General features: G+C 39.1%; 1 protein-coding gene across 1 annotated transcript in view; it reads right to left on the minus strand.

Annotated features, from left to right (window-relative positions):
• Positions 1-1,267, minus strand: part of GPC6 (glypican 6) — a 561,851-nt gene extending 560,584 nt beyond the window's left edge. Inside the window, exons 1-2 of the mRNA XM_009325570.1 lie at positions 1,213-1,267; positions 223-381 (exon numbers count right to left, since the gene is read on the minus strand). Coding sequence (XP_009323845.1) covers positions 223-381; positions 1,213-1,267 — 214 coding nt within the window. The remainder of the gene's footprint in view (positions 1-222; positions 382-1,212) is intronic.
• Positions 1,268-9,694: the final 8,427 nt, after the last annotated feature.

Consider the following 9,694-nt stretch of genomic DNA (forward strand, 5'->3'; position numbering starts at 1 on the left):
GCCTGCAGGCACTTAACAGTCCGATTCTTGATGTCATTGTAATTAAAGGCAATACTCACAAGGCTGATAAGCATACCAGCTGTAAGTTAACCCCTATCTTAGCCAAACTGACAACTGCAAATGTGATATCTCATTGTAAAGAAAAGAACATTGGAATTTATTATGGATAACTGACTTTTAAATCCCATAACCTTGACAATAAGTAAATTATATCCAGCCTACCGTCAAACTTCTTGTGCCGGGATACAAAAGTGGTGCGTACAAAGTGACTTGTCTCCTCCACCAAGTTTTCAAACTCCAGTTTGCTCTGTTGGCTTAACTTGTCCTCCATTTCTGAGGTGCAACATGTATATTCCTGAGGGCAGATTCTCAAATGTTCCCCTGGAATCACAAGAAAAAAGGAATTAGAAATATTTGAATACAGATAGAAATGTGTCAGAACCAAATATACATGATGTCTCTTCAGTTAAGGAAGGTGGGCTACCCAAAGAGCTCTTTAAGGCTTGACTACTTGATGGGAACACTTTGAATCTGTATCAACAACTTTGCCATAGTTGGGCATTCATCACACAGGAGGGGAGACACACTTTGCAGAGTTGTTTTGATACTTCAAAGGGTAGAATTGTCTCATGCCAAAAGTGATTCCTCATGCTGAAGAAGCCTTCCTCATAAACAGACATATACTTAAAAATGCAAAGACAAATGCTTGCTTTCCATTTGTATTCAGAATGCCTGAAGAAATACCTAGTAAGATGACCTGTTACAAGTCATCGGAGCTGTCTTGCTGTCAAAACCTGAAAAACAGAAATTATGTATTTCTGTAGCTAGGTCCCACTTGCCCAAATGCACCGAAACATTCTCCCCTTCTACGCTTCCTTCCCTTCTGCTTGAGTAACTGTATTTTAATGACTGTATTTGGGTGCCACATGTTTTCTTGGGCAGCATTTCTTGTCAGACTGAGCAAGTGCTCTGCTGAGTAGGAGAAAGCAATGAAGAGTTTAATTAATGCTTATGTTATACGGAAATGCAATGTAAAAGGTAATGAAAGCCTCTTATTTAATTCAATAGATTTATCTCTTGAAGCACTGTGCCAGTTCTTCTGACAATATTGCTTTCTTTGGTACAATTTGCAAGTGGAAACCAATTCTTTAGCTCATGAAATTAAAATGGTCTGTTATTACATGAGATGTGAATTTCCAATTGACACTGTACTATGGGTGTCAGAAACATTTAGCTCAGTTTGCACAAAGGCAGGAAATTCTACCATTCCCTTGAGAAATAAAAAGAATGATCTGCCTCTATGATTAAAGTTACTTGTAAGGCAACGAAAACATTTAGCTTTCTGTACACCGAATCCTGATTAAAAATCCCTCTGCAAATCTCTTAAAGGTGCAAATAAAATGATATAAAAAACCCAAGGGTTAAATAAATACTGTGGACCTGATTCTCATTTATATTGAGACTCCTTTCTACCACTGCTGAGCCATAAAGAAGATTTAAATGCAATTTATACCTACTTTAAGGCTACTTTTCACCATTCTTATTATGTAGTGAGAAGAATCAGGCCCTAAGGTTTATGCTTCCCAGGAGTATAATACATTTAGCTGCTGCATCATTTTGAAAACAGCATCAAAAAGAGGTTTGCACATGCAAAGTGTTGAGTTTGCACATGCAAAGTCTTGAGTTTGCCCTCACCTTATTCCAGTTTTTGTTTCAGTTTTTGAATGAAGACTTTTAATTTGAAATCTAGCCATTCCTCAACCCTGACCCATCACGCCAGACTTAAGTTGTTTTTTCTGCAAGAGTTCATAATATATGAACTATAATGACATGAGATTTCTTTCTGTAGGCTCAAGACTTTTTAAAAGCTCATAGATATACATCTTCAGAAAGGATCATTTCATTATTATCAGTTGCTGTTCGGCAGTACTACTTACAAGTCCCAGTCATGTCCAAAACCACCATTCTATAAAACATTGTATAAACCTGGAAAAAGAGATATCCCATGACCACCAAAATATTGTAAGGATTGTTTTCCATGTCTACTACACCCAACACAATAAATTAATTCCTCTCCATTCTCAAAATCACGCATGTAAGCCATAAACAACACATACAGGGACTGGTGAGCCAGCTGCTGTCAAACATAAATGATAGTGGCAAAATAATGGTTGCCTTACCCTCTACATCACTGTCACATTAAACTGAAACTATTCAACAGGTAACATGTGACTGCAGAGGTACCATAATCAGACACAGTAAGAATTATTTTAGTAACAGTAATGTTCTGAGTTTTTATTAGATGTCAGAAAGACAAGGAAAGCTGAAATATTGTGTCATTATAAGCAGTCCTGTGTGCTTAATTAAATAAAAAAATATACCCTATCCATAACGTCTGTAAACCCCCTTCCTTGATAAACCCAGGGGTTTTTGCTCATTGGAAAGCACTGGGTAGACCTACTATCCTAGTGCCAGCCACAGTGGTAGTTTATGTTTTCTGTAATGATAATGTCCTCCAGTGCTGTTGCAGTAAAAATTTTTTATAAAATTCAGTCTTATCTCCTCTGTTCAAGTTTTTTTTCTCTTCTGTCTGGCTCTGTTTGTTTTTCAGAATTGCCAGACTATCAGCTGAACTAATGCTAATCATCAAGGCTCTGCGCTTACTGAGTAACAGCCATGGGTCTAGATTTTTAAGACATTATGTTATGCTGAGTATTATGACAAATTAAAGCATATTGAACTCAGTATAGCAGTCATTTTTGTAGCAATATTCATTTTTCTCACGCTTACTTATTTACGGTCTTACTTTCTCTTTACTACCAAAATGACTTCCCAAATAGCTGCTACAAACTCATTCAGATTCCTACTGAACTTATTTCTTAAACATATATTTTCATTAAGTTTCTTCTTTTTAATTTACTAGATCTTCATTGATTCATGAGGCTCTTGACTGCTGAAATATGAAACTCACGCTCACAACTTCTAGACCACATCATTGCTTTCCTCTCCTGACGATATATCTTCCTAAATCATCTATACTAACCACCCGTCTTCATCACAAAAACTTTGCTAAACTATCATCAGCTTTTTTAAAACAACATTTCTAGTTCTTCTCTCCTCCACTGTCATATACTCCCTGCATTTTGGTAGAAAGAAATAATAATGTAAATATTGCGCTACTCTTTATATTCTTGTTCAAGATTTTTTTCCTGCTCCTGTTTCCTGCACTGGAGGCTCAGGTCAGATTATAGATAAAGCAAAAGCATTTTCTATTGCTCTGTGCCAATGGAGTGTTTGTAGGCCTAAGACGTTCAAGTATACTTTGCAAAGATGAAGTCTTTCGAAATTGTAGCTCATGAGCCCTAGCATGTTTATATCGACCGTGACTGGCTGCACCCTCCAAAGGCTCACAAGTTGGACAAAAACTTGGACAAAAACTTGGGCTCTTTCCTGGGAATGGCGAATGGAAACTCTCTGACAAGCGGTCACTTCTGTATGCCTAATCTTAATTTCCTTTTTAAAAGCAGCAATTACCATTTTGTGTTTGTTCTCATTAAACCTCCAACTCATGTTAGAATTGCCAGGTCATTAGTTCACTCCTTGGACAAAAAAAGCGGACACTATTTCTTTTTTTAATTAAGGGGCGTGTGCTTTATTTTGGATTTTTTTTTGCTTTTCTGTGTGCAAATCTGTGATACAACAGACGGCTTGGACTGGAAATAACTCTGCAGGCTATATTTGATTGTGCTTCCTCTATTTCCCTGAACATGATCATTTTCGATTTGCATTTTGTAATATATTGTTCTATTACTCCAAAAGGAGTTTAATCACTGACTTGTGTATTTGCACACCTTAAGTATTTTGCAGGCTGAAAATGTGCTCACAACTAATGTACCAATTCTTGCCCTGGGAAACTCCATGTGGTCTACATTCTTATGCTAATTTTAGCACAGATTTTTATGGCACAAGTGGCATTGGATGTAACTGACTAGTTTTTCCTTGTTGCAAATGGTGTGTCCCCAGACAAGTTTGACAGAATGTAGTTACGCTGCACCAGCATTTTGCCAGACTAAACAAGCATTAACTCAGCAGTTCCCAGCGACCTACCACAACTCTTCCAACCACCGCTTCCAGCTGAAGATGCTGACCTACATATCTCTCCTCATGTGGCTTATGTTATATAAATCAAATCAATTGCCTACTACAAATTCAGCTACCAGTATTCAATTTCAGTTTTATTACAGCTGTAATCTCACACCTGCCTTCACATGATCCAAATTGGCAAGTTTTGCAGCTGAATTTGGCAATCCTGCTATCATGTTGCTTTGAAGTGTGATAAAACAATTTATAAAGCACTTGTTTTATATTCAGATATATTGCAGTTGGGTGTCCCCATAACATACTACAAACCTCACAAGAGTCTTTAAAAAATTGCAACTTACAACTTTCAAGCTGAATAAGTGCTTCTACTCTGTATCAAAATGCCAGAACCGATTTGAGCTGTAGCTACTTGCAGAAGATACAATGTGAAGGAGCTGTAGACCCTATGGAATATAACATTACCTTTAACAATTTCACTGCCAGATTTCCTGAACACCTGATGCAAGCATTGGTTACATTATTAGAACTGGAAGCATGATCACATAAAATATTTTACATCAGCCAGAATTTTTTATGGGTCATGTTGTAAGTTTAACAATTTCAGAAACAATTCTTTCTGAGGCAGTCAGTATTTTATAGTTTCTATCCTAATCATAAATTAAAAAACCTGATATTGTTCTGTTGGCAGAATGGCAGGACTAATTGTATGACTGGTGAGAATAGAAACATACAGTCACTGCGCTGTTTCATAAATCCAGCAATGAATAAATGATAATAAATAAAAGTGGTAAATTCAAGGTGTGCTTTCAAACTTGGTCACCCTGTATGCATCAACAGAGCCTAAAGGAAGAGAAGATAGCTCTGCATCCTTCATCCTGCAGATTAGACTAATGTGATTGGGCTTTGTCATTAACCATGTTCTTTAAAATTAGAAATACCTGCTTCAGACCTGCTCATACTCAGTCATTTGTGGAGAAGGCAGTGTAATTTATAAACAGTATGAAGTTTAACAAAGACAAGTGCAAAGTCCTGCACCTAGGACGGAATAAGCAAAAAGCCCAGTACAAGCTAGGATCTGCATGGCTGGGGAGCAGCCTTGCTGAAAAGGACCTGGGCTCCTGGTGGACAACAAGCTGAACATGAAGTCAGCAGTGCACCGTGGCAGCAGCAAAGGCAAATCAGATACTGGGCTGCATCCGCAGGGGCATTACTAGCAGAGATAGAGACATGATCATGCTACTTTACTCAGTGCTTGTCAGGCTGCACCTGGAGACCCGTGTCCCATTCTGGTCCCCACAATTCAAGGAAGATGCGGACAGACCAGAGAGGGTCCAAAGGAGGGCCATGAAGATGATCAAAGGGTTGGAGAATCTGCCCTGTGAGGAAAGACTGAAGGAGTCAGGTCTTTTCTCCATGGAGAAGAGAAGGCTCAGGGGAGACCTCATCACAGTATTCCAGTGCTTAAAGGGCAACTACAAAGAGGACAGAGGCTCTCTCTTCACAAGGAGCCACATGGAGAAGACAAGGGGCAACAGGTAGAAGTTGCACCGGGAGAGGTTTCGTCTTGACATAAGAAAGAAATTTTTTACAGTGAGAACAATCAAACACTGGAACAACCTCCCCAGGGATGTGGTGGAGTCCCCATTGCTGGAGGTTTTCAAGATGCGATTGGACAGGGTTCTAGTTAATCCCAGCTAGGCTCCCTTTCCCACAATGCCTTGGACCAGATGATCTGTCGGGGTCCCTTCCAACCTGGGCTGTTCTATGGTTCTGCGATTAGGCACTTCAGAGCTTCCTACATCTCAGAATTATAAAGGACAGGAACAGCTGGAGTTTTGCTTCTAAATTAACATTTTCCACCTAATTTTCTGTATTTTTAAAAATTATTTTAAAATATTGTTTTAAATTATTTTAAAAATATGATTAATAGAGTTAAAACAAAAAACTCATTCATCTTTAACCCTTTCCCACCATTTTGAGATTTGGATTTTTTTCTGTATTAGTGATGATGTTCCTGAACACCTGCTTTTTGATGTTTTCAATTTAAGTGCTCTACTGGTGAAATCAGGAGCATGGAAGAACTCTTCATGATCACATTATTAATTTTCTATTTTAGAAAACTATTCTCCTCCAATACACTTATACCCTTCTGTCACTCATATATGCAAAGAGAAAACAGTGCTGTAGAATTTGAGTCACAATCATCTTTAACTTAAAAAAACCCACAAAACCAGCAGTATCATGTTTTCTGCATCCAACTTATTTAGCAGTTAAAACTAAATTAGAAGCATGAGTTTCATCATTTCAGCCAATATTCAAATAGTAAAAATTAAAATATCATTTTGTTGGACAAAACCTGTTCCCTAACCAAAAAGTCCTAAGGCTCCTTCTGACTTTGTAATTATCTTCTCTGTGGGGTATAACAGCCCTGCAAGCAGCCTCTGTAAAATTGTACCTGACATTCAAGTCGCAGAATTGAACTTTCCTACTCAAACTACAAGGAAACAGATTATGTTTTAAATTAATTCCACTGTAATATTGGCCTGACAAGTGATGACGGGAGCAATATTTGCACAGAAAATGACAGCTGAAGGAAGGGAGGGAAAGCTGTCTGTAACACACAGGTCATGTCGTCAAGACACAACTCTCTTAATTTTAATCAACGGAATATTGAACTTGAAAAACTTGTATGTCCAGTGGACTCCAATAAACCCGTGCAACTGCCCCATGAAAGAAAATGACTCCTTTGTTTGCCTTGGACCCAAATCATCTTTGCTCAGATTCCTTTTGTTCTTTGAGTGCTTTGAGGTCAATTAAAAAATGAACGCCTTCCAAAGAGACTGATAATTAGTTAGCAGTCTCTTCATTACGGGTCCCACAGGGAACATTCATTTACAAGAAGCCCTGACCCTGTTGTCCTTGGGAAGCCCTCAGTAATAAGTTACAGAAGCGGAGGCAAAGGCAAACCTGTTCAGAGCAGGACTGTACAGATGCTAAAGAAAGAGCTGAAGTCCCTAGAGTCTTCCTAACTAAACTACTAGAAGCAGTACCACTACTCCAACACTCAGGTTCATTTTATTTTCCAAGCATACACAGTCAGACAATTGGTTTTTGATAGCACAGCTTGTGAGAAGAATCTTTAGTTACCTCTCGGGTTGTGTATTACTGGCGTTGCGCTCAGTGCCTTGTGGAAAGCAAATGGTAAGGCTGTGATTCAGCACTGTATAGTTTCATCATCTCGCTGGCTACATGGCTGCAATTTTCTGATTTCAAAGCATGTTTCCACCTGGGAATGGCAGCCAACTCCCCCTCCCCCTCAACTGATTTTTGCTGTTTATTATGTCCCCTACTACAATAGCAGAAATGTCTTATATAGCATTATAGTGAGAAGTAGAATACAAGCAGCACATCGCTTTACCATGACCATAAAACACAGTGCAAGCAGGTTTTGTATTTCAGCTGCTCTCAGAACGATTTTATTATTAAGATAACAGGATGAGATTGTACACATTCACGCATTTATAAAGATTTTAATCAACATTCGTCACATAAAACTGAAATCCAAAGGTGTGATTGCAGCACATGATATATCAGAGGCAGATTTACACCACTTAGTTCATGTACCCACAGAAATACAATCACAGTAGGACAGTGTGGAGTTAGTTACCTGAGGCTAACTGGGTATGCTGTACTGCCAAAACAAGTCCTTAAGATAGTTACACCATTACTAATATCCATGCAGCGAAAGTTAAAGCTGCATGAGCTACAGTCATGCCATTTGATTGCACTGTCAAGTATACTTTAAAGCCGTGCAGATCCCTTGCTGATGACTGTATTGTCATGTATAAAATCCATGTTTCTAAAACACTGAACTTAGCAACAACTGTTTAAAAGTCCTTAACCACAGTGCTCTTCTCTTACTCATATGGCTTCGGTCAGTCCAAGGAAACCTTTTCATGCTACCATTAAACAGATGAATCTACCTTCCCGCCTTCTGATTGATAATGACCTGCTTTCCTGCAATGCCAGGCATAGAAACAGTTCACAAAGACAACCATGATATAGGTCGTGTTGGTCTTAAGTCAGAGGCTGTAACGGGTACATAAGTAGTAAGATTTTGGTGCTTCTGCCATAAGCTCTTTATTGAGATACTCTTCAGCCTAATCTCTTTCCCAGTCGCTTGAAGGATAAAAGGGTACAAAAAGGGAGGCTACAATTTATAAAGACTTCACAGTCCTGTTATCATACTGGCTCAAGATCTACCCACGAAATTTCAGGGCCAGAAACTCTGGCACCCATCCTTTCATTTCTGTTTGGAACCAACCACTGTGAAGAACAAACTGCCCCTATCAGCTCCTAAGTATTAACCTTACTGTGACACAAGTCGTAAGGCAAAAAGCAAAACACTTTCTCCAAGTTTGTGTGTCTTTGACTTTATAGGGGAGAAAAAACCCTTCCCTTTTTTTCCCCAGAGAAGCATGCTAAGAATATGGCCCTAGGTAAAATGGACAGAGAAATCAGTCAATGCAAAAGAGTCCAAAACATGCAAAAAATAATGTCCGGTTACCCCCGTGCAGGAGTTCCACGGTCTGTGAGCCAAGTTTGGTCCAAGTTTCTGTGTCCTTGGCTCAGTTTTACAGGTCCAGTTGCTGTTACAGTGTGAGAAAGTCCATGCTGAAGCTGAGCAAGGTACTGGGAGCAAAACCACTGACAGGATTGTGGGAGTTAAAGGATTCAAGAGGAAAACTTCTGACACGCGAAGGTATAAAACCCCATGGAAAAACAGTGATGAACTGGAGATTGGCAACCCAGCAACAAGGAAGATCAGCCCATTCCCAACATGACTGATGACTGCGTGGCCACCAGAGAATTATCGGGTCTTATCATTGATGGCAATCGTACTATTGCTTAGCCTCATAGCTCATTAATCCTAGTTATCTATAATGCACAGTAACCAGAAGATGATTGCTTTGTACTCTTGTACATAATCTGCAGTTGTGCATATTCTGCAGTGATTCGGAGAGAGTTGACTCCTGGGGTTAGCGGAAAAACTTCTCCAGCTGCTTCTCCTGGTGGGCCAAATGGGAGAAGACACCATAGCAGGGGAGTGCCTTTTTTCTGCAAGCTGCTCATTGCCAGTGGCATCTCCTTCAGGTGAGAGGGCCTGAGAACTGCAGAAATAAGCATTTAGTTCTTTCCTAAAGGTGCACAAGAGAATGTTCTGTGACTTCCTACAGTAAATCTTATGCAGTTTAGGAACTCAGACCTTTTTCTGCCCACTCCTACCAAAATTCACACTGCTGAAATGACTCTCCTTCAATGACACCAGCTGACACAGGAGGAAGAAGTACCAGTACAGATTTCCAATGAGATTGTGCCAATGGAGATTTCTGTTGTGCAAGATTTTTTCTATTGACTTTTTTTTGACTATTTTTAGACTGTTTTTATTCACTTACGTGACAAGAATAGCTTGACTGAACTGAAAAAAACCCATGCATTAAAGTATGAATAAAAATATCCTGAATTACAAGGCTTCTGACTATCAATATGAATCTAAGGCTTCCCTCTGGATATTGTCAACTATAGCATGAGA

This window comes from Pygoscelis adeliae, unplaced genomic scaffold (genome assembly GCF_000699105.1).
Source record: "Pygoscelis adeliae isolate BGI_AS28 unplaced genomic scaffold, ASM69910v1 Scaffold56, whole genome shotgun sequence".
Lineage (NCBI taxonomy): Eukaryota > Metazoa > Chordata > Aves > Sphenisciformes > Spheniscidae > Pygoscelis > Pygoscelis adeliae.